At 45.3% G+C, this 24,406-nt stretch overlaps 1 protein-coding gene across 11 annotated transcripts in view; it reads left to right on the top strand.

Annotated features, from left to right (window-relative positions):
- The window catches only part of TRPM8 (transient receptor potential cation channel subfamily M member 8), a 120,944-nt gene that overhangs the window by 87,303 nt on the left and 9,235 nt on the right, over positions 1 to 24,406 (top strand). For 3 of the 11 annotated variants that reach the window (XM_086898933.1, XM_086898934.1, XM_023930570.2), the window contains 20 exons: positions 258 to 362; positions 1,668 to 1,741; positions 3,139 to 3,295; positions 6,231 to 6,408; positions 6,741 to 6,913; positions 7,509 to 7,683; positions 8,654 to 8,721; positions 11,910 to 12,107; positions 12,891 to 12,993; positions 13,539 to 13,657; positions 14,240 to 14,530; positions 14,861 to 14,956; positions 15,532 to 15,661; positions 16,734 to 16,879; positions 17,358 to 17,470; positions 18,033 to 18,249; positions 20,709 to 20,800; positions 21,511 to 21,649; positions 22,385 to 22,556; positions 22,708 to 22,885. In XM_086898933.1, coding sequence (XP_086755059.1) covers positions 258 to 362; positions 1,668 to 1,741; positions 3,139 to 3,295; positions 6,231 to 6,408; positions 6,741 to 6,913; positions 7,509 to 7,683; positions 8,654 to 8,721; positions 11,910 to 12,107; positions 12,891 to 12,993; positions 13,539 to 13,657; positions 14,240 to 14,530; positions 14,861 to 14,956; positions 15,532 to 15,661; positions 16,734 to 16,879; positions 17,358 to 17,470; positions 18,033 to 18,249; positions 20,709 to 20,800; positions 21,511 to 21,649; positions 22,385 to 22,556; positions 22,708 to 22,885 — 2,924 coding nt within the window. Of the gene's footprint in view, positions 1 to 257; positions 363 to 1,667; positions 1,742 to 3,138; positions 3,296 to 3,630; positions 3,678 to 4,359; positions 6,409 to 6,740; positions 6,914 to 7,508; positions 7,684 to 8,653; positions 8,722 to 11,909; positions 12,108 to 12,890; positions 12,994 to 13,538; positions 13,675 to 14,239; positions 14,531 to 14,860; positions 14,957 to 15,531; positions 15,662 to 16,733; positions 16,880 to 17,357; positions 17,471 to 18,032; positions 18,250 to 19,023; positions 19,261 to 20,708; positions 20,801 to 21,510; positions 21,650 to 22,384; positions 22,557 to 22,707; positions 22,886 to 24,406 lie in introns of those variants that run through there. The other 8 variants (XM_086898935.1, XM_086898936.1, XM_086898937.1 and 5 more) reach the window with 7 other exon arrangements.

The raw sequence follows: 24,406 nt of genomic DNA, 5'->3' as shown, positions 1-24,406 counted from the left end.
TGGAATATAAGGTATGTTCCTTTCAGCAACGATATTGAGTTGGAATTCTTTTGGAGAGGGGAAAGATAAAGCCTCTTTGTGGTATGAAATAACAGATTTTTAATTTTTTTTTCTTAATTTCTGTCTCACATTTTGGGAATAAAACCCTTCCTAATTTTTCTGGATTCAAATAACCTCTTCCTTGCCTTGCCAGGGTGCAAAGTGCCCTTGGTGTTGTCTAGTGCCCCTCCATCTCCCCTTCTATCGTGCTTTTCCAGGTTTCAATGGGCAGCATGAGGCACCGAAGAAATGGCAACTTTGAGAGTTCCAGACTCCTCTATTCCAGCATGTCTCGCAGCATAGACGTGGCTTGCAGCGATGCTGTGAGTACCTGCCACATGCTGGGTCTTGGGAGGGGGCCACCGTGCTGCTGGATTCCGACAAGTCAGGAGCAGGATGATGGATTTGTCACTTTCCCCTGTGTGGAGAAATCTTCCTGACCAGTCACCTTCAAGCAGCAGGTGACACGGTGGAACTCTAAAGGGGGTATTGCTGTTCCTTTTGAACCCTGTAGCTCTTCTATTGTGCTTTCTTCATCCCCTCTGGTTTTAAACCCTTTTCCATGCTGCAGCAAGAGACAAATTTGTCCGTATAAAAAACCACCCCAAGCTCTTCTTGCAGCTTGATGGCCAAGGCAGCCAACATAGTTATGTTAAACATCCTTTCATGCCTGAAAGATTTGCTGATCCCAGCAATTGTGTGGCAGATTCCCTGCTCCTGATGGGTTTGCAGAAGGCCTTAATGGCCAATTCTTAGGACTTTAAGCAGGTGCTTCCCCCTCCTTTTATTATTTTGGTCTTGCACGATTGTGACTTTTACTGGTTGAATGTGTTCCCTTCCATTTTCCTTGTTTTGGATATAATGCTTTTCTGTTATAATTTTTATAATAGATAATATTTACAATATACACAATATATTATATATAATATTTAATAATTTTTATAAATTTATAATATTAATTTATAATACTTATATTTTAAATATTTGTAATATTTTATCATTAAAGTATAAAATATTATAAATATCATATAATACTATAAATAAAAGATATAATCTAATAAAATATATATTATAATTTTTTCTTTTACTTGGAATAACTTGTTCTACCTGCTGTTTAACCACAAGTGTTGTGTCAAATGGGTAAATTAAACTATAGTTGCGTGTCTTCCCTTTGTGTCCCAAGTGAAATCTTGCCCTGCAAATCTAAGCTGTGCTTGAAAGCAAACAAAACCCCCCAATCCTTTATCAGTGAGTGAGAATTTCTGTTTTCTTAGCTGGAAGAGGCAGATCAGGGATGAATTTGCATTCCCCGAGTGTGAAAGCTTCTCTAGGGAGTTTCAAGGTTAATAGGAGAGTTAAACAAGCTTTGCATTCCACTGAGCTCCCATAAAGGAGGACTTGAAGTTGTTCTGAACTCCTGCTGGGGTCTTTGTGTGTTGAATTAAAACAGCCCCTACCCTAAAGAACCTCCCTGTCTTCCCTTTTTTTAATTTTAGGGTTTCTTTAGCATTGGGAAGAAGGTTTGCTTGTTTTCAAGCAGTATCTGTGTTCACACTGACTGTGCTGTTACTGAGATCTTTTCCATTTCATGAGTGATCAGCAATAAACTTCTAAAAATTATTTTCCAGGATTTGGCCAACTTCATCCAAGAAAACTTTAAGAAGAGAGAATGTGTCTTTTTTACAAAGGACACCAAGTCAATGTAAGGAGATACTTCCCTCTTGTTTTTCAAGAATGGGGGGCTGGTAGATGAGGGGATTTCTGTCTGCAAAGGCAGAGAGTCGAGTTTTGGGGTTTTTTGTTCAGAGTCTGGATCTAGCAGTACAATCTCCCCTTGTTAGAGTTATTCCACAAGTAACTCGATTCAAAACTGATCTGATCTTCCAGCAGCTCTGTCACAGGGTTTAATATCAAGTTAGGATTTGAGGCAATATATAGGTGCTTTGATGCAGCACTGGTATTGATGTATATGACAAGCTATGTATCAGAGGTTTGCATAAGTTAAATTTTCCTTTTAAGCCCAAATCACAAGTTTAATGCACAGGCCTTACACAGGCACTAGGTTTTGCTCAGGCTGATGCTCTCTTAAGACAGGATATTAAACTGGCTCCATTTTCAGGCACAAGTACCAGTGCAGTGCTAGTTTGAGGACCATAACATTGCTTTGTGGTTTTTGGTCTTTTTTTTTTTCTTTTTGTTTTTCTTTTTTTAGTCTCAGGAGAAAAGTGATCAAACTAATACAGCTGCAGAAATCCTAATATTGAGCTCTGAGGGCTCTCTGACACCACTCTTCTCTGAAGCTGGGAGGAAAAATGCCTCAGAGAGAGGGAGGGAAATTGGTCTCATTTCAGAAGGTCTCACTTAGGGTCCTCCTCTGCCACCAAAAATGGGATGTCTGGCAAGGCACCAACAAAGTATGGAGGAGCTGGTTCTCATCAGCTTCACTTCCTGCAAGCCCTCTGGGAGAGCACTGCAGAACTTGCTGGCTTACTGTTGTCTAGATATTTTTAAGGCAAGATGGTTTCATTTGCAAGGTACAGCAGAGTAGAAGAAACCTTTCTAAAGGAGTCAAGCAATTAATTACTCCTCTGTGTCCTCTGAGGAAGCAGAAATGTGGGCTATAGAGAGGACCTTTAAAATCAAGTCAGCCCAGTACCACTACTAAATCAAGTTCTCAAGTGCCACATCCACCTGATTTTTGGAATACTTCTAAAGATGGTGACTCCACCACGACCCTGAGCAGCCTCTACCAATGCCTGACAGCCCTTTCCATGATTTTTGTTTTTTCCTGATGTACAATCTGAACATCCCCTGGCACAACTTGAGGCCTTTTCCTTTTGTCCTGTCACTTGTTACCAGGGAGAGGAGGTGCAGTGAACTCGTTCTGTGTGGTTAAGGGCACAAAAGGGAAGAAACCCCTCAGCACAGCCTGGCTCCCAGTGGAGGAAGCAGGATCGGCTTTGTCAGCTGGCAAATCCCAGCAGGGTCCCACACACAGCTGGTTCTGTAGCTCCACCTGCTGCTTTCCTTGCTGTCAGAGCTCGCTTTTCAGTGCTCAGGATTCCTCAGGGGTCTCGTGTCTATTCACTCTTCTTTCAGGGGTAACTTGTGTAAATGTGGATACCCTGAAAATCAGCACATAGAGGGCACCCAGGTTAACACCACTGAAAAATGGAACTACAAGAAGCACACAAAGGAGCTTCCTACTGATGCCTTTGGGGACATTCAGTTTGAAAACTTGGGAAAAAAAGGAAAGGTAGGTGGAAATATTAAGGATATTAATGGGGCCCCTGCTGAGTACCAGTAGGAGGTCCTCAAGAGCAAGGAAGGTGAAATAGATGTTATTCCAGTGGCAGGAGATATGCTTTGTTACCTATTTTCAGGGCTTGAGAAACAAGCTTGTGTCCCTTGTAGCCCAATTCCCTCTGTGTTACTTGTTGTTTAGGCTGGTGATGGGAGTGAAAAGAGATTATCCCTTTCCAGGCATGGCAGGAGTGTGGGTGAATGAGGGTGATATTCAGGTATTATTTTATATCCATATAGACCAGCTTGCTCAGGCCTACAACCAATTGAATATTGTGTATTTCCCAGGGTGGAGATGCAGCAATGAGATTAAGTCCTGGAGGGATGTAAGTAAGGTAGATATCTGTGGAACTTAAAAAGTTTTTTTCCTACTTGTTGTTTTTCTTCCTTGTGTCTTTGCTTGGAGTGGGGACAGTGGAGGCATGTGGGAAGAAGAAAATAGCTGCTGTTTCTGGTGATTTATACTGATGCTTGTGAGGAGTCACATGTGGCTGAGCTCATCTGCTTCCTCTCAATGGCTGACAACACCAGTGCAGGTTGCTTGGGACAATCAAAGTAAATGAGGAAAATCAGAGCCAGATATGTAAATTAATTTGGTTTGTTTTATGCAAAGTAGCAGAAATAAGAGGCATTTGAGTGGGAAATGAGACCAAAAGTTTCAAATCACGCTTAAACAGATCTGTGTACTTCATGTGTTTTTTGATATGCACATTTTAGCTTTGTGCTACTTTGTTGTAAGCTGCTGTGTGACTGTACTGGAACAAAAAGTGCTTTGCTCTGTTGCAATATTTCAGACTTCTCAAAGGTTAAATATTCTCTCCTTGGGTTGTGTCTTCCCCACTTCCAGCTTTGAAAATGAGTTCATGTGCCCTCAGTTGTTTCATGTGGACTCTCAAGGCCACTGTGCATATTTCAGAGCATACTTTGTTCAAACACTACATGGAAGTCTCCCAGTCCATTCCATTGGACTGTTGGCTGGAATTATATCTCAATTCCCTGTTCTTATTCCCTACACAGCAAGGCACCTGCTGCTCCTGAAGATTGACAAGTATTTTCTGTTGATGTGCAGCAGGGAGGACTTCAAACTCAGGGTGACCTAAGAATTGCTGTCAATTATCAGTGAGGGATGGGAAGTTTTATACCCTGCACTGTGCTTTTTAGGACAGACGAGTCCTAAAAAGTTCTGTGCGGAATGGAGATGTGAACAGACCCAGAACAAGGTTTGAGGACAGGCTGGGAGAGCTGGGGGTGCTCACCTGGAGAAGAGAAGGCTTCAGGAAGACCTCAGAGCCCCTTCCAGTGCCTAAAGGGCCTCTAGGAGAGTTGGAGAGGGACTGGGGACAAGGGATGGAGGGACAGGACAAGGGGAAGTGGCTTCCCACTGCCACAGGGCAGGGTTAGATGGGATATTGGGCAGGAATTGTTCCCTGTGAGGGTGGTCAGGCCCTGGCACAGGGTGCCCAGAGAAGCTGTGGCTGCCCCTGGATCCCTGGCAGTGTCCAAGGCCAGGCTGGATGGGGCTTGGAGCACCCTGGGATAGTGGAAAGTGCTTATAGCAGGAATGAAACTAAATGAGCTTTAAACTCCCTTCCAGCCCAAACCACTCTGGGATTCTATAAAATCTCATCCTTTGTAAGTCCAGCTTTTGAGCTCTTAGTTTCTGCTGCGCTGCTCAGACCCCGTAACATCCACGAGCATTGCAGTCACTGCATTTAATATTCTGGGAGCCCAAACCCCAAAAAACCACTTCCTTTTGGGAAGCCGTGGTCTGGGAGCAGCATCCAGCAGTACCAGGAGATGGCACCATTGTACTTCGGAGGAGGGAATTGCTGAGCCGAGGAGTTCACCTGCTGGAGTGGAAGTGGAGCTGACAGGTTTGCTGTGGGCAGGGCTGCCCAGCTGATTTTCCCCATCTCCTATAGGGGATCCTCTCCAGTAAAACACCCAAAGCTTCATGCTGCTGAAGCTCCTTAGGGCAGCAGCTGTGGGAGTCCCGTAGCTCTCCTGTGTAGCTGCTGGAGCCTGCTCAGCACCCTCTGTGATGCCCTAAATGCTTTTAACTCCTCCTGGAAACCTGTCCTGGAACACATGAGTGTTTTTATTCAAGTTCAGTGTCTCTTAGGTAGGGACATTTCCTCCTCAAAGTAATCCTTTCATTTTGTTCTCCTGCAAATACTGGGCAATCAATGCAAAATCCTCTGTGATTCAGGTCCAAACTATCCTTTTCCTCTCTTGATTTGGCTTGTGCAGCCATGAATGTCTTCCAAAAGTGATGAAAGTGTGAAGAGGCTTTTGAAAAGCAAAGCAAGACAAGGCCAGAGAAGCTTTTAGGTAAATGGAGACATGTTGAGTCCACCTGAAGCCAGATTATGTCTCTTGGTGCTTTCTGGCATCTCGGTAGAGCGTTCAAGCTTTACTACGAACTTGATGTTTTATGCTACACTTGAAGCACTGGAATGGGGATGTGTTGTGATAGGGACACCACTCACAAGGAGCCCGGAATTTATTTGAATAATGTCATCAAAATACAGCTGTCATTATTATTAGCTCACCTGCAAGGATGCTGCCACTGATTGATAATGTAAGCTTTAAATAGCACCGTTGGAATTCGTTGCTGCAGTGGTGCTGTGTTCATCCTTGCAGAGTTCCTCTGAAGCTCGAGGTCACTGCTCTTGCCTCCTCTAGAGGAAGGTGGGTTGGGTGCCTGGTTGTAGGGGAAGGATAAGAGGTGCTTCAGAGGAAGAAACAGACAATGCCATCATTACCTTGCCCTTCATCTCCTGGCTGTTGGAATGAGGCTGTGCAGCAGAGAGGAAAATGCAATCCCTGGGTTTTTCCAGCTGATTTATCTCCTGCTATATTTGTTCCCAATTTTCTCTCCCCCCAAGTACATCCGCCTGTCGTGTGACACCGACTCAGAGACACTCTACGATCTCATGACCCAGCACTGGCACCTGAAAACCCCAAACCTCGTCATCTCCGTCACCGGCGGCGCCAAGAACTTCGCGCTCAAGCCCCGCATGCGCAAGATATTCAGCAGGCTGATCTACATTGCCCAGTCCAAGGGTAAACACCTGCTTCTGTGCCTCTGCTACTTCACTGCTGCACAACAGGGCTGCAGAGGGAGCAGCTCAAAGGCTCTGTGGGGAAGCAGAGTGTTCCTTTTGCTTCTGCTTGGCTGCTGCACTTGGGACATGTGTGACATTAATGGTTTGGAAGTACCAGGATTGGGATTTAGGCAGGTAAAAGTAGCCTGTGCTAACATAGGATGAATTGTGTAGCATCTCTTACGTGCTTAACTGAAGAAGCCCCCAAGGTCACAAAGAGGGTCTGGGTTATGTCTTTAATGCCGTGGGAGGGTGGGTGTTTGGCTCTGTTCTGACTGGGTGTTGTTCCAGGAGCTTGGATTTTCACTGGGGGGACGCACTACGGGCTGATGAAGTATATTGGGGAGGTGGTCAGAGACAACACCATCAGTCGCAGCTCCGAGGAGAACGTGGTGGCCATCGGCATCGCGGCCTGGGGCATGATCTCCAACCGGGAAACCCTCATCCGCACGGCCGACAGTGATGTAAGAACAAACAGGATCATGGGATCATTCATGAGGTTAAGGCTGAAAAACCTGGACTTCTGAGATTGTCAGGCCAGCACTACCACCATGTATTAAACCACACCCTCAAGTGATATGTGGGTGGGTTGGTGGGGAGGGAAAGAGGAGGCTTGGCCTCAAAATGTCGGGAGCTCTTCCCAGAACAGGAGGAAAGTAAAATGTTCTCACACCCAAGTTAGTCACACACATCAGGCCTGGTGAGGTGGATTTCAGCTGTGCCAGATTTTGGCATGTCTGTGGGAGTTCACGTGCTCTAACTCCATGTCTGGCATTGCTTTAGGGAATAACCACTCCCATGGTTGTTTTACCTCTGAAATCGCCCTGCACTCTCCCACAGTAGGGATTCCCATGAGCTAAGGCACATGGTACCTGCTGCTGATGTTTAGGATCTTCATTTACACTTCCATCCAACCTGTCAGATGCCCTGGGATCGCCCCCCTTGTCTCTTGTCCACTCAGCATGATAGAACACATCTGAAAAATTGTCCCACCACATAAATGAGGTGGGTGTGTCCTTGCCCTTGAATCTCTGTCAAATGCTGTGCTGGTACCCCTAGGGGAGCTTCCTGGCCCGCTACATCATGGATGACCTGAAGAGAGACCCCCTGTACTGCCTGGACAACAACCACACCCATCTCCTGCTGGTCGATAACGGCACCCACGGGCACCCCACGACAGAGGCCAAGGTGCGGACCCAGCTGGAGAAGTACATTTCGGAGCGGGTCATCCCAGGTATCCTCCTTCCCACGTCTGTGCCTGCTTTGGGGCTGTTCCACAGTGATTTTCTTGGAATAAGAAAGTAGTGGCAGCATCCTGTGGCTGCTGAGCTGGAAGGGATCATGTTTGTTAACCACAATGTATCTGAAAGTCAGGAGTCACCTGCCCTCTCCAGAACAACACCTTCCCTCATCTTCCTTTCTGTACGGCCTTTGTGTCAAAAATGCTTCATTTCAGCCACACAGCCCTTCTCTTCCTTCCTCTTAGAAGCTTCTGTATACATCTCACCTATCACTGAATTCCAGGTAGCTGGAGCACAATTACACAGGAGCTGAAATTAGGCTTTTACCAAAATATTTATTTATGAGGGTGACTGAGCTGCCTGCAACCTGCCTGCTAAATAATCTTTTACCCACTTCTTTACCAAAGCAAAAAAAGAAAAGAAATCAAAGGCCTTAACAGGAAATTCTTAAAAAGCTTTTGGGCATGTTGTTGTTTGGGATTGTTTGTGGGGGTTTTTTTTGTTGTTTTTGGTTTTTTTTTTTTTTTTGCAATGTCTCTCAGGCACTAGCTCCTAGAGTTACAGAATTCTTACCTTTATTTTACGATTGAAAATGTGAACTCGGAGGTTCTGTACCTTGTGTTTGTGATAAGAACCTTTTGCGGAGACTCAAAATGGTCAAAGAAGCAGGTAAATACAATAAAAGTCCATTTTAAGGACTTGAGAGATAGCAAAAATTAGGATTTCTAGAAGGGAAAAGCTGTTGGAGAAGGGTGTCTCAAGTCAGCTATGCAGAATGTTGGGCAAAACTGAGTTTTCATTAAAAACAGCTGTTGGTAACTGGAAAAATCAGCAGCTAACTACTATCTGCATGAATGGCTTGGAAATTCTTTCACTGCACTCAGGAATAATAAGTTGTTCAAGCTGCATTAATTGATTTAATCTTTTTCCTTCTTTTTTCTTATTGTATTTCATATTTCACAGAATCTAATTACGGTGGGAAGATCCCAATTGTGTGTTTTGCCCAAGGTGGTGGGAAGGAGACTTTGAAAGTAAGTTCATTTATTTTATTTGTTTCCAGGAATTACAATGGGGCATTGCTCTAATATTGAAGACTGATTACTCCAAAAGAGACTTGATGAAGTAGACAGAGCTGTTATTTACAGAAACTTGCCTAGCACTTGCTGCAAAAGGACCTTGTTTGCAATTTAAGCCTAAGAAGTTTGTTTCTGTGCAAGGTTTCTGCCTTGGGCTGACATCCTGGAAAAGTCCTGTCCCTGTCTGGGACAGTTCAGTTGTCTCAGTTCTTCCACATCACAGAATGTGAAGGGACACTAAAGACCACTCAGTTTCCATCCCCTGCTGTGGGCAGGGACACCTTTCCCTGCCCAGATTGCTCCAAGCCTCACCACAACAGTCAATGATTTTCTTCTAATGTAAATAAAAATTTCTCCTCTTGGAGTTTAAAACCATACCCCCTTGTCCCAGCACTATCTGCCCATGTAAAAAGTTGCTCTCTTTCTTATAAGCCCATTTGAGTACTGAAAGGCCACATTTTAAATCTAGTTTAGATCTAGACCTGGTTTAAATCTTAGCAGCTGAGCAGGGTAAGAGGGCCTTGCTGACTCTGACCCTTCTCAGCTGACATGGGGAAGGACCAGGCATCATCTTCAAACAGCTGACAGTCAGGAGGAGGATGAAGAGAAGAAGTTTCTTGAAACAGGATGTGTGTGTGACACTGAGGGAAGAAAGGGGAAAGGGAGATGGAGATGGCTTCTGAATCTCTCCCAGGGTTGTTACTTGCCCATTCACCTTGCCAGAGCAAAGATGAGTGGCCTGAGGGAGCAAAGGGACCTGACCCAGGATTTTTGAAGTGAGGGGATGTGGAGTCAGGCTGTGTGGGAAGGGAACAGTAATGGGACAGGCCCTGACCAACTACAGGAATAGCTGATTTAGCCTGTACTAAAGAGCTGGGAAAGCTCTTTAGGCTGGAATTTGCAAGAGAGTAGGATGCAGCAAAAATAAGGTCAAAGCAGCATGATATTTATGATTATTTTGTTTGTAGATGTTATCGTGGTGCTTCCTGATCTGACCAGAGCTGTGCTGTTAGTGTTGAAATTAATCAAACTACTTGGCTTGTCAGGAGGATAAACAATGTGATTTCTAAGCATGATCTCTGCTATCACTTCACTGCTGGTGTTAATCAATTGGTCTGAACCAGTGTGTGAAGTTCCAGGTCGTTATCCAAGCCTCCCTGTATGTTTCCTGGGAGTTTGGTTCCATTCACATGATGAATTTCATCTTTGCCCATTTGTAGATGAATGCAGATGCAGTGTTACTCAGAGGTCCTGAAATGAAATGAAGCATCCATTCAGGTTTTAGAGGAAAGCTGTGCTCAGGGAGTTGTGTTGAATATATCCACTTCCTTTTAGCTCCAAATTGCTGATGTTTGAGAAGGGATTTGGCCATCACTGAAGGAGCTGACTGACTGCCAGGTGCTGTAGCTGTGCAGACTTATGATTATGCATTTTTTGGAGAGACCTCAAACCCACTGTTTAGCAGTGATGCATTACACAGACTTAGTAGCTGCCTAACCAGAATGAGTAAAAGCCTTGTTAAATCAAATGTATAATTCCTGGCAAGAGGTTCCTCTGGCAAGTACCTGGATGATGGTTCAGTTAAGGGTTCATGCCACCCTCTTGGCTATTTCATAGAATCATGATAACACTGAGACTGGAAAAGATTTCAAAGGTCCCAAAGTCCAGTGGTCAACACAGCACCATTATCATGTTCACCCCTGAAATGTGCCCTCAGGTGCTACATCCAAACATTTTTTTGAGCATTTGAGGGATGGTGACTTCCTTAAGCAGCCTGTTCCAGTTCTTGACAACCCTTTCAGTGAAGAATATTTCATGACATCCAACCTAAACCTCTCCTGGTGCAACTTAAGGCTGTTTCATGTCATGCTGAGTTTTTATTTCTGTAAGTGCACTGAGATACTCATGCCTGCCCTATTGCTTGTTTGTAGGTGGAGCCCTTTTCCAAGGAGTAAATTGAGTCTCTGACCAGCCCAAATGGCTCAGCAGAGTCCATGCTGTGGGTGTCTGCCCTTGCCATGCCTTGGTCTTAGCAGTGCTGGCCAGGAAAGGCTCCCTCTTTCTCAGCTTCTGGGACTGGTGCATGATGACAAGAATCAGCACTAGCAAGGGAGAAGTAAAACTGTTCCAAGCTTCTGTTTTAAATTCCCTGTGATGTAAAGCATGCACTTCAGCTGAACCCTTCTTTAGAAAACCACTTTCATCTAGCTGATAAGAAAAGCCTCCTTGCCTCTGTCAGAGACCTGCTCTTCAGTTGACAGGAGCAATGTGCACACGGTTTTGATGACTCCAAGTTGAATTTTTTTTTTTGTTCTCAAGAAACTGTTTTAACTAATACATATTCTGTGTTTCTAGTGCTTGATGATAATTTGCATTGACTCCCTTTGTGCAATTTGCTGGCAGCCAGCTTATGCTGTTACTCTGTTCTCAGTAGTGATGCAAATGAAATCAGTGTCTCCTGCAGTGGTCTTTGCACCAGGAGGGTTAATGGTCCTTCCAGCATGATTTCAGCAGATTTTTGTCTTGCTGTTAATCCATGTACAATGTTGCTGTGTGCGAAATCATGTAAGTGGCTACTTGGAGACTTTCGGTAACATTAGAGTTGGATGGTCTTGCTGTGCTACAAAAGTGATCTCTTTGTAAAACACTGATGTTTCTGCCTCCAGCAAATAAATCCAGAGCCCTTGGTCTCAGCTGAGCAATGCTGTGCCATAAACCAGCTGTGACTGTAGCTGGGCAGCAGTGTTGTGTGACCTGAATGCCATTTCCACTTGGCAATTGTCCTAATCTGCTGCTCCACTCTAAAACTGAGCAGCCTGGTCTAGTGGAAGGCACCCCTGCCCATGGCAGGGCGTGGAACAAGATGTGCTTTGAGATCCCTCCCAACACAGATTGTTCTGTGATTCTATGAAAATTTGGCAGATGGTGATTTCTAACCCTCAGTCTCTGGGGCTCTTCACAGCCCTCTCTTATGAGATGGATGATGCTTTAAAGAGTTGCCACTGGTAATGTGTCACTAGATAATAATAAAAATACTGCTGTGGACCTGTTGGATTTCTGTTGTTCTCTAGGCTTCCTTGCTCAGTAGCAGGCTCTAGTAACTGTCAGGCTTCAAGTGCTCTCCTCTCCCTCTGTCTCCTTAGTCCATCAACGTAGCAATCAAGAGCAAGATTCCCTGTGTGGTGGTGGAAGGCTCTGGGCGCATTGCCGATGTCATTGCCAGCCTGGTGGAGGCTGAAGGCACTCTTGCTTCTTCCTGTGTCAAGGAGAGCCTGCTCAGGTTCCTGCCTCGCACCATTTCCAGGCTCTCAGAAGAGGAGACTGAGAGCTGGATCAAATGGGTGAGTGTGGGGGTGCAGCTGGTGCCTTCCAAGTCAGGGGCGTTGCTATCTGGTGATACCTGCGGGGTGTACAGGGCTCCTTGGCATGTTACCTCTGTGCAAAGAAGGAAAATTCTGAATCTACAGGGATTGGAACAAAAACATTGAGGGGGCTGCAATTGGGTCAGCGTGTGTCTGATCACAGTAAAGTGAAGATAGTTCCAGAGGGATCTCTTCCCTGTGGAGTGTGGTGCTGCTGAAGGCAGTGTTCCCTGTCTGGCCACACTCCGCGCAGCTTCTGCTGGGCTGCTTTGGTATGTGCCTCTTCCTGCATCAGAAATGGCCAAGGTTATTTGTCTGCTATGTGCTAAAATGAAATGAACTCTACAAAGCTTCATTATGTGAGAAATCATCTGGTTTTGACAAAGCACAAGGAGGTAAAGACTGTTCTCTAACAAACTGCTTGACAGAAGCTGAAACTTGGGCTGTCACAATCTTTTCTACTTCAGAAGTCGCTTCTAATTACTGAGATTATATCTTCTTGTTAAAGATGATCTGCATAGGGGAATCACAGTTATTTGCTGTATGTTCAGAGGATAATTAATGTTGTCCTTTGGTGACTTTAAAATCAAGCTCATTATCTACTTCTGTTTGGGCTTGTTTAAATTTGTTAAAAAAACAGGATTGATGAGAAGCAGCTTTGCTGTGATGTGGTGGCAAATTTCTTTTTAAAAGGATCTTGGAGATCTGCTGCTAAACAGCCTTGATAGCTTTGAAACAGAACATTTTTTAATTTTTTTATAGATCAAAGAAGTCCTTGAGAGCCCTCATTTACTGACGGTGATCAAAATAGAAGAAGCTGGAGATGAAATTGTGAGCAATGCCATTTCCTTTGCCCTGTACAAAGGCAAGTAATTGTTTTTCTGGGTTTGTTTGTGGATTTAAAAATAAATGGAAAAAGGATGGCTATTTATTCTCTAGAACAGGGTTCCTTAGAGCAGTGGCATCTCCCTGGAGCTAAGCTCTTGCCACGGTGTGGAGCCTGCCTTCCTCTGAAGGGGTGTGGGCAGGCCACAGCAGCAGTGTGGGATCTCTCAGTGTAGGCAAGATCCAAACCAGGTAATTGGGAAGGCATTTTGGAGAGCCTTAGGGATGCTGGTAGGACCCCATTGAAATCCTGCAGAATCTCACTTGTGTGGAGGGTGCAGGACTCTGAGGAGCCTGAAGGAAGCCTTGTGCTGATCTTGGTTATGACGTGCTCCTGGCAGCTCCTTTGTGACTTGTCTTGGCCCATAAATACATCCCTGAGCCTCCAGCATCCTCCAGCCCCCAGCCAGGAAGATGTGCATGAGTCTGGGGAAAGCCCCTTGGAAGGAGTCTTGTCCTGCTGGTGTGGGAAGCAGAGCTCATAAATATGCCTGGTCTTTAGCAAGAGATTGTCCTTCTCTGCAGCTTTCAGCACCAACGAGCATGACAGGGATAACTGGAATGGGCAGCTGAAGCTGCTACTGGAGTGGAACCAGCTGGACCTGGCCAGCGATGAGATCTTCACCAATGACCGAAACTGGGAGGTACAGCCCCCTTCTGAGTGAGTGCAGGGAACTGTGGGGAGGGACACATCCCAACAGGAACCACTGTCTCAGTGCCCCATCTCCCATCTCTGCTGTGACTGGGACAGGATCCCAGGGCACAGCTGAAGCTCTGTAAGGGGAGGGTCAGGCTGGAGATCAGGAAAAGGTTCTTCCCCCCGAGGGAGCTGGGCACTGCCCAGGCTCCCCAGGGAATGGGCACAGCCCCAAGGCTGCCAGAGCCCAAGGAGCATTTGAATAATGTTCTCAAGGATGCACAGGGGGGGATTGATGGAGTGTCTGTGCAGAGCCAGGGGTGTCAGACTTGATGATCCTTGTGGGTCCTTTCTAATTCAGGATATTCCATAAAGCCATGGTCCATCATTCCATGATCCATTCTATGATCACTGGTTGCAAAGATGATGTGCCCATGCCAGGAATGCTCTGGGCTGTCCAGCTAAGGCAATTGTGTGCAGAGAAAAACCTGGTTCTGATGAAAATGTGACAGTGACCCTGTGTCAGGCCTTAAATAAGATTTACATGTCTCATGTGATCCCTAACATTTGCTTTTCCATTTCTCCCTAGTCTGCTGACCTACAGGATGTGATGTTCACGGCCCTGGTGAAAGACAGGCCCAAATTTGTCCGGCTCTTCCTGGAAAATGGCTTGGATCTGCGGAAGTTCCTCACCACAGAGGTCCTGAGGGAGCTGTACACCAACAACTTCAGCAGCCTGGTGTTCAAGAACCTGCAGATTGCCAAGAACTCCTACAACGATGCCCTCCTCACCTTTGTGTGGAAGATGGTGGAGGATTTCCGGAGAGGTTTCAAAAGAGATTACAAAAACAGCAAAGATGAGATGGAGATCCAGCTTTCAGTGAGTGATGAGCAGTTTGATCCTGCTGTGAATGAGATTGTCTGGACTGCAGTAGTTAAAGCAGGAAGTGCCTTTTACACAAATATTCTTTAATGCCAGCATCTGGAAGAACAAGGAGGCTGATTCTTCCTTGTCAAATACAAGGCTTTACTAGAAGTACCAAATATAACCTAACTCACCATAGTGTGTGACAACTGGCAGAGAGCTGAGAGAAGGGATTGGTGGGGTGGCTGTGAAAGGAAGAAAATAAAAAACTAGGACCAGGCTCAGCTTTGTTCCAGTTGAAAAGATTTGTCCATCTTAGGTCTGAGTTCTTGCTCCCTCTTTCAGGAGGAGTGTCCTATCACAAGGCACCCATTGCAAGCTCTGTTTATTTGGTCAGTTCTTCAGAACAAGAAGGAGTTGTCCAAAGTCATTTGGGAGCAAGTAAGTTGAGTTCTCCTTTATTCCTCTTTGTGAGCAGTGCAGTGGGGTTCTGTGTCTTTTGTTTATCAGCTTTTAAAGGCTCCACATCCAGCTTCAAACACAACACCACAAGAGATAATTGCTAGATGATTCTCAGTGGATTTTATACTGCCCATGTTGTGTCTGGATGTGGACTTGATACTTTCAGCTCCTAAGGTTGTGTGTCAGCAGTCCACATCCATTCAGTGTTGTCAGGTGTGCTCAAGCTGGGATGCTGAGTTCCCACCCTTTCCACAGCATGGATGGGTTCTGATTCCAGGTGTTTGATTGAAATCCAGTTTCTAATTTGGATTAGACAGCAATTTAATGATTATAGAATCAAATAAATCAGTCTGGACTGGGAAGAATGCAAAATGGAGAAAAATATTTCAAGGATTCCACCTGGTACAGTGGAAGGTGTCCCTGCCTGTGGCTGAGGGCTGGGATAAGATGGTCTTTTAAAGTCCTTTCCAACCCAAATCATTGTGGTTTCAGGATTCTATCATCATGTTCCCTTCTCAAAGGGATTTGCATGACTTTACTCTCGCTCTCCACAGACCAGAGGCTGCACTTTGGCAGCCCTGGGGGCCAGTAAGCTCCTGAAAAGCATGGCCAAGGTGAAGAATGATATAAATGCTGCTGGGGAGTCTGAGGAACTCGCTAATGAGTATGAGACAAGAGCAGTAGGTAAGTGCCTGCTCTTTGAGTCCTTTAGAAATTTAGTGGGAAGAGTCAGAGACCAGGGAATTAAAAACTAGATATCCAATGTTAAATATACTTTTCTTTTATGTCAGCATGTGATTTTACTTACTGCTTGGGCATTCCTTCCATACTGTTTGTTCCCAGTAGAAATTTTGTGCCCTGTTTAAGAGCTTGGCTTCAAAAGGTGAGTGTTGTGAAGTGGGTTTTGGGGGTATTTTTCCTCCTTAAGGAAGGAGCACAGCCAGTTCTCCTGGCTTATTTCTGAGAATATGTGGAGAATTTCTTTCATGGGAAAGAAAAGCTACTGGACTCTACTGGCAAGGCTGAAGAAGGGTGCCCACAAACAGGAAGGAGAATATGGAAAATGGGAAACTTTCCACATGAGTACTGGTAGTATTCAGGCTTGGAAAAAACCACTCCTAAGATTTGTGGGAGTACTTTTGGGGAGTGATAAAAAGTTGCAGGTAAAAAGTAGATTGATGATACTGTGACTTTCTAAGGACCAGCTCAAGGCCATGCTGGATGTAACTTCCTTGTTTCCAGAGAGTATCTCCTATTCCACAAAGCAAAAACTGTTTTTTAAAGGTATCTACATCCCTCAGGCCTGGTGATTTAGCAAGACACTAAGGAGTGAACAGTGCACTTCCTAGTGAAAAAGCATCAGATTCTGGCTTTTTCAACTCTGCTGTTCATTTTGAACTGATTATAATTCATTAGATCAATGACAAATGGAATTTAAGAAAAGAGGATGAAACAAGTAGATTTACGTCATTTATGGAGAAATTCACATTTTTTACTCAATTTTTAAGTGCAGAACTAAATGCTCTCTGTGTGACAGTGTTACAGTTTTCCATCTGGATCTGAATTCCATGTCAAAAATTGAAGATGTGCAAGTGGGGTTGCAAGGGGATGCGTGGTAATTCTACAGTGCTGAAGACATGAAAAGGGTTCTTGTCTACATGATTTGCCATTACAAATATTACACTAAAGATATTTGCACCTGAGTTGATGAGAAAGTGAAGTTGGAGCTCAGTGTGGAGCTGCTTCTTTCTTGCAGAGCTTTTCACCGAGTGCTACAGCAATGACGAAGAGCTGGCTGAGCAGCTGCTGACTTATTCCTGTGAAGCCTGGGGAGGGAGCAACTGTCTGGAGCTAGCAGTGGAAGCCAGAGACCAGCAGTTTATTGCCCAGCCAGGTGTGCAGGTAATGGCAGTGAAGGAAAGGTGAACCTCTTGTGCTCTAACAGGGGGTGTGGTTCCTCTACCCACAAATGTAAATCAGGAGGAAAAAATCATGACTTGGGGCTATAAATCATAAGGAACTGGTTAATAAACACTGCCTGAAGTGGTTTCTGCTTTGGGCATGCACAGTGTGGATGTAACAGCCAGCATGGATCAGCATTGCATATAATGCAATGGTTTGTAAGTGTTTTATCAATCAGGTCAATCAGCCTCACTTTTAACTCCTCAACATGCAGATGGAGGATGGCTGCCCTGAGGAGCCAGCATGCTGTTACTGATGCAGAAAGCTTTCTGTTCTGTTGAAACAGAAATCTCTAGTATTTTGATTGAAATCTCAAAGTTCAGGGTTTATTTTTACCAAATCAAGTGTTCTAAAATAGCATTCCTAGGTTGTTCTGTTGCTGTTAGACCAAGTGAGGGTGTTTCTTTCTTTGCTGCAGAATTTCCTTTCCAAGCAGTGGTATGGAGAGATTTCAAGAGATACTAAGAACTGGAAGATCATAATGTGCCTGTTCTTTTTCCCTTTGATAGGCTGTGGTTTCATCTCATTCAGGTAATCAATTGACTTTCATTAGTGGGAAAACTTTTCAGAGGAAAAGCAAGTTAATTAATTGTAGATTCTTAGGGCAAGTCAGGCTGGGTGGAGATCATCCAGTCCAACCCTGTGCTCAAAGAGGGTCAGCTGGAGCAGGTTGCCCAGGACTGTGTCCAGTTTGGGATTTCTCCATGGGTGGAAACTCCACAGGAACTCTGGGGAAGCTGTTTTATGTTCAATCAGTCTTAGATAAAGGTATTAGAAGCCAAATGAGCTTTTGACAGTTTGTTTCACTCTGATCTTGGATTGAAGATTAAAGAATCACAGGCTGGCTTAAAGCTTACCTTGTTCCAACCTCTGCTAAGACCAGGGATGCTTTCCACTGTCCCAGGTGTCTCCAAGCTCCATCCAAGCTGGAAGATGTACCAGTTTACTGGAGTGCCTGAGGGCAGTGGATGCAGGACTGAAGTAACATCCTGAGCTAGACTTTGCACCCTTCTCACTTTCGCTTTGAAGAACACAAATATTTCCAGGCATAAAAGCTATGCTTTGAGACCTTTTCCCTCTTTTAATTCCTCAGGAAAAAGCCTGTGGAGAAGAGTAAGAAACTCTTCTTATATTATGTGTCTTTCTTCACCTCCCCCTTTGTGGTCTTCTCCTGGAACGTCATCTTCTACATTGCTTTCCTGTTGCTCTTCGCCTACGTGTTGCTTATGGATTTCCAGAAGGAACCCACGGCCCTGGAGATCATCCTTTACGTGCTGGTCTTCGTTCTACTTTGTGATGAAGTGAGACAAGTAGGCAGCGCTTGCAAGCCCAGAAAGTTTAGTGTCAGAGCCACAGCCTTGTGGTTTTCCCCTCCCAAGGCAGTGCAGGCTGCTGCTCAGGGGAAGCAGTTCCCAGCAGAGGGAGCTCAGGGCTCAGTGAGGGATTTTTCCCTCTGATGTTTAATTCCTGCTTGTGCCCCTCTGGCTGCAGCGTGCACCAAGAGGATAAGCTGATGTCAGTGCAGGTGTTTACCAGGAATGCTGGGCTTGCCAAGGTAGTTGAGAATAAAGGGTTAGAATTTAGCACATTTATCTTGGTGCAAAGCTTTAAATTAAGTCATTCCTGCCTCTCTTCTCTACATTCCACCCCCTTTAGTTTTTATTTTACCAATAAGCTGCATACCTTTATGCATTTCTATTTAGCTTTTAAGCATCTATACAGTTTTTGCTGGTTTAGAGTAGACTCAGGGACCAGCTTTGGGTTAACTGTGGTGTGGGAACAGCATGTAGGACTGCCTTTATAGCCAGCCACTTAGGTGGTATCTTCTCCTCACTGGTGGGTTTTGGGCAGGCTGGTCTCTGCCAGTCCATGGTCAGAGTGGTGGGAGGATGCTGGGGGGGGTCAGAAGAGCAGTGGGTGTGTGGGTTTGGTGCAGTGCTGCTTTCTCCTGTAAGGCCTGAGTCACCTTGGGAGTGTTTGTGGGTGGTCTGCTGGATCACCCCACCCTGCAATAATGGTTTTTACGTGAGCTCAGATGAGATTTCTGATGCTGCTGTCACTGTGGCCTTTTCCCCTTTTAATAGTCAAGGTGGCACCCTGTATATGGCAACTTCACTTGCTAAGAAAATGGGGGAAAAGTAAAAGACTTTTTTTGCCATGAAAACACTAATGGAGTGTTTGTTTCTGCTGATTTAGGTTCTGGTGTCTCTGGACCTGTCCTTGCACATCCTGTTCATACCCAGCAAAAGTCCTGGGGAAAAACTTAGGGATAGCAACCTTACTTTCCTAACAATGTCCCTTTTTCTCACCACCCTGAGCAGGTAGAACTGCCCCAATTCCCATTAGTAACTGGTGGCCAGACTCTACCAATTTGGCAGTGGAGGCAGCTGAATTTGAAGATTTAAAGTGATCTCAAGCCAGTGTTCTAGCTGCAAAGGTGCTTTTCTGAGGAGGAGAAATGGAGCAAAAAGCAGAGTAGTATCCCAGTCCTCTAAATTTCTCAGGGAAGTTCCTCCCTGGCTCCCCCTGAGATAGACTGTGGGTGCATTGGTCTAACTCTGCATCAAAACTGTGTCCTTTATAATTAACAAAAAAAAAAAGAGAGGGGTATCTCAGATTTGAGAGGGGTTCTCACATCCAAGGCAAAGTAAGAGCAGATTGCCTGGGGTCCCACTGTAGCTGCTGCAGTCAGAGATAACCAGTTCAGGGGAGAAATCAGCCCTTGCTCTGGAGCAGTCTCTGAACTGTAAGCCACTGGCTGAGGCCTGCTCTCCCTTCTGGTCCCAGGGATTTGTAAGTAGCTGGAGCTGTTCCCAGTCCCCTTTAGAGCTGTAGTGAAATTGGAGAGGCCTTTTCCCTGCTGTGTTCTTAGCCACATGGAGGTAGCCTCCAGCCAGGTGAGTGGGTAGACTGGTGGGGTGTGAAGGAAAGCCCTGTTTTCTCCAGTGGAGAAGGAATCTGGACAGAACCTCTGTGCCCTTCATCTCTCAGCAGCGGGAACTGCTTGGAATTCAGAGGACTGACCTGTGCCTCAGTCCCAGATGTTTGATTTAGGGAGCTAATGGGCAGAGACAGCACCTAGGAGAAAATTCCCTTTGATTTTTAGTTCCCACAGAACTACTAAGGGCAGAATTGCCTTCCTTGGATATGCTAGTTAGAGATTGGAGAGTACTGATCAGTCAAAGCTTTGATTATTTCGATGAAAATTGAAATTAAAAAGAATGATGTTTGGGGATGCAGTTTATTTCTCCAGGCCTGACAGGGGTTTGTCCTGATTAAGCTTCTTGTCCTTGTGAGTCACCTCTGAACTGATTCCAGAAGTTAGTTCTTGCACAGACTTTGGATCCAAGCTGCTGTGCCAGTCAGTCTGGGAATGAGCAGGGATTCCCACTAGGCTTGCAATTCAGAAATGGAGAACTATGTAATTAAAAGAATAAATTAAATGAAATCTGCCTCTTGGACCCAAAGCACATGCATGTGGCTGGGGGCAGTTTAAGTGAATGAGCTCTGTGAAGGGAGAGAAGCCAGGATGCCATCAGCTGCCCTTAAACTGTGACCCTCCTTTCCCCACAGTGTTTCCTGGGTAGCACCAAGACCCAAAAAGCCAAGTTGCCAGTAACTTGTGGCATTGCTGGATACATTAAACCCCTCTTTCTGGGGAAAATGAAAGCCATCTGAACTCTGGTTTTAATATTGTGTGAGAAAAAGTTAATTGGGCAAGGAAACTGTGCCGTGTGGGGGTTACTTTCTCTTCATTTTTCCTTCCCAGTGGTACATGAATGGCAGCAAGTATTTCTCAGACCTGTGGAATGTTATGGATACCCTTGCAATCTTCTACTTCATAGCAGGGATTGTGTTCAGGTGAGTAGTGCCTTCTCTTTGCTTCCTTGGTGAGTTTTGACTACAACCTGAAATGAAATTTTGAGGAGAAATGTCTTCATGAAATTCCCTTTATGAAGGCCCCAAATACTGATAAATGTTGACTTTTGGGGAAAAAAAAAGTCAGGGGATCTTTAGGATTTTCCAGGGCTCCTGTTACTGACTATTTAGTATGACCACCTGTGCTTTGTGTTATATCTAAGAGGATGTGGTTGTCCCTACAGCAGCCTAACAATGTCATTATCTCCCAGAAGATGTTTCACACAATAGGGTGAGTTTAAAACCATGGCAAAGAAATGATGGAAACACATTTTCCAAAGCAATTGCTCAATGTCAGCTGAAACTTAGCCCTTGTTGCCTCAGTGCAGTGGAGCAGTTGTTTCACTGTGGTGGTTTTGGAGTGCTGTGGGAGTAGCTCCAGGTGCAAATTTCTTTGCTGTCAATAGCTTTAAGGATAAGGGAAAAAATACAGGGATGATGCAGGTCAGGAAGGAAGGGTGTAAACAAGGTGTACATTAACCATCTCTGTCACCTGTCATTAGATGTGGGAGACCATGGGTCCTGGACAGCTGTGCTGTGCTTTCCAATTACTCACTTCCCATTCTCCATTTCAGTGTTTCAGTGTGTTTTTACCTCATTTCTGCATGATTCACCCAATGCTTCTCTTGGTTTTCTTTTCCTGTCTCCATCAGGCTTCACTCTGATGAAAGCTCTTGGTATTCCGGGAGAGTCATTTTCTGTTTGGACTACATAGTTTTTACCCTGAGGCTCATCCATATTTTCACAGTTAGCAGGAATCTAGGACCCAAAATTATTATGCTGCAGAGGATGGTAAGATTTCTGGCAGCTATTCAAGAGAGTCTAAATAAATGATGAAACACTTTTTTTTTTCCTTTCCCCTTAAGAGTGAAATCAACATTTTCTAATGATGGCAGCAAGTTAAATCTGCTAAACAGTTAAGATTTAAATGGTATCTAGTTAAGAGCAGGGCATTTTTTACTGTGTCAAGAGGAAAAAAAAAGGATCAGGCTGAAGAATAGAAGAGGAAATTAGCTTCCTGGTAGCTTTTGTTTTCCATGCCTCAAATGTTTCAGTGGTATTTCTGTTGCTGCCATGAGTGTTCCCCAAACAAGACAGTGATGGTAGATTGTACAGGAGGAGGATTTTGTTCCTCTGCTTCATCCATCACATGAGTACCTGAGGAAGAGGGTGGTGAGGAGCCTCTCATACAGTGCTAGAGATTCATGAAACCATTGGCCAGAGTGTCTGGCTGTAAATGCTGGTTGGAAGCCATCCAGAGTGGCATTTCCAGAAGCTTTCACCTCACAGGGGTGAGGTGAGCCACAGTCCTTTTACCTGGTTCTGGCTTTTGTGGAGCCTGTCTGATCCTGTGTTCTGAAACATGCCTTGCTTTTATGGTTGCATAAATATTTCTGAAGTTTTCTGAATGGAAGTGGTCAGTTACTACCATAGGCGTTGATCTAATTAGGAGCAAAAAGCTATCTGTGTGTGGCTTGCAACAGACCTGCAGTGGGGCACTGACTGATGCCTGCTGTCCTTTTTCAGATGATAGATGTCTTTTTCTTCCTCTTCCTCTTCGCTGTGTGGATGGTGGCCTTTGGTGTGGCCAGGCAAGGCATCCTGAGGAAGAACGAGCACCGCTGGGAGTGGATCTTCCGCTCGGTCATCTATGAGCCCTACCTGGCCATGTTTGGCCAGTACCCTGATGACATTGATGGTATTTACCTTCTGGGTGGGTGGCTGGAAGGCTCTGTCCTTCTAGAGGTTGTCCAGCCTTGTGCTGACTCCTTGCCCCCAAGTCTAATGGGGAGGCAGGGACAGATGAGGGCAGGACCTGGGGCTCACTGTTTGCTCTCTCGTCCTCTGAGGTACCACCTACAACTTTGACCGCTGCACGTTTTCTGGGAACGAGTCCAAGCCCTTGTGTGTGGAGCTGGATGCCAACAACCAGCCCCGCTTCCCGGAGTGGATCACCATTCCCCTGGTGTGCATTTACATGCTCTCCACCAACATCCTCCTGGTGAACCTGCTCGTGGCCATGTTCGGGTGCGTAACCAAGGAGCGACCTGGTCGTCTCTGTGCTGACACATCTCTGGGAAAGGGAGTGGAGTGCTGAAAAAACAGCAGGAAGCCAGCCCTTGCCTCTGCATCTGTCACAGCAGCCTGGGGGAAGCTGCTGCAGTGTCCTGGGGAGGGATTGCTGCCTGTCCTTTGCCTCCATCTCTAAGCATGGTGGGCATGGTGTGAACCCCCGTGGGTCACACAGTGGGTGATGCTGGGTCAGGGCCTTACCAAGTGTGAGTTGCTGCCCCAGGGACCTTGCTAGAGTGAATAAATGAGTTAGTGTCACTCTCCAGGGTGCTGTGGTTTTATTAACCTGAACTGCTGTGTGGTGAGGATGGGTCTGGTACTGCTTTGATGGACATGCCATTTATTGTTCTGGCTTAGACCACAGGCAATGGGCTGCATCCCCTTGGGACACAGAAAAGGACTTGGTCTTGAGAAGTGCCATCACCTCTAGACCAGCAAGGGCAGAGAACTCAGTTTCTTGCAGAAATCTTTGTTGCATCCACTGCAAGCTCTGACACAGAGTTGATTTAATCATGGCAAGTCCTTCATGTCAGACTTTGGGGGTGTGTTGTCTCCATGTCTCACTTGGGAATGCAGCTGGATTAATGCTGTGGCTCTGTTCCCATTCCCCCAGCCCTGCTCCTTTTCTGCTTTACACTCACTCACAACATAAGAAGAGAACTCAAACCCTCTGGCCACCATTCTTGAGGTCCGCCAGGTTAATTTTTGTTTAGATGTTACCTTGGCAGGAAGGCGCTTTGGCAACAAGAGTATTGACAGGACTCTTTGTGCTGTTCAAGAGGATCTCTCATCTGAATGACACTGCCAGTGCTTCCGAGATGAGATGTTTGAGTGTGAAAAATTGAGGATGTCTCAGATTTAGGTGCTGCTCTCCCCTCAGCTCTGAACCTTTCTCCCCAGGCAGACCTGGACTCTGAAAGCAGTGGGAGATGTTATTTTTGGCAAGGCAGCCAGGATGGGTACAGCATATCTGTATGGCAGGTGTGCTCATACTCCCTAGAAATGGTGCAAATACGTCACAACAATGAAGGAAAGTGTAGCAGTAACCCAGCTCTACCCTAGAAACCTTTAATATTTGCTAGAACACTTACTCTAACAACACCTAATGGTAAATGCTAGTTTATGCTGTTATGCCAGTAAAAAATGCTCTAGTTTTTGCCAGTTGTATTCATCTTTTAAACAAAAAAAGAATTTCCACCAGGTGAAGGTTTTCATTTATCACATGTAAAGGTCCATTAGGCTCTCAGCCAGGGGCATTTTGGGAGCATCCATCTGCCATTTAATATCACACTGAAAGGTCAGGCAGTCTGGGAGCCCCTTGCTCCTGTGGTTGTTGCTTTGCTGGCTTCATACAGGGCTTTGTGCCATGGGTTGAATCTGTGCCTGGATTGTCCTTAATACCTCCATGAGAAATCTCAGGAGCTTTTAAATTTTTGTAAGTGTTCTAATTTTAGGTTTGGGGTTTTTTTCCTAAGA

Source organism: Cyanistes caeruleus, chromosome 7, assembly GCF_971803275.1.
Source record: "Cyanistes caeruleus chromosome 7, bCyaCae1.hap1.1, whole genome shotgun sequence".
NCBI lineage: Eukaryota > Metazoa > Chordata > Aves > Passeriformes > Paridae > Cyanistes > Cyanistes caeruleus.
This window is presented reverse-complemented; position numbering and strand designations above follow the sequence as displayed.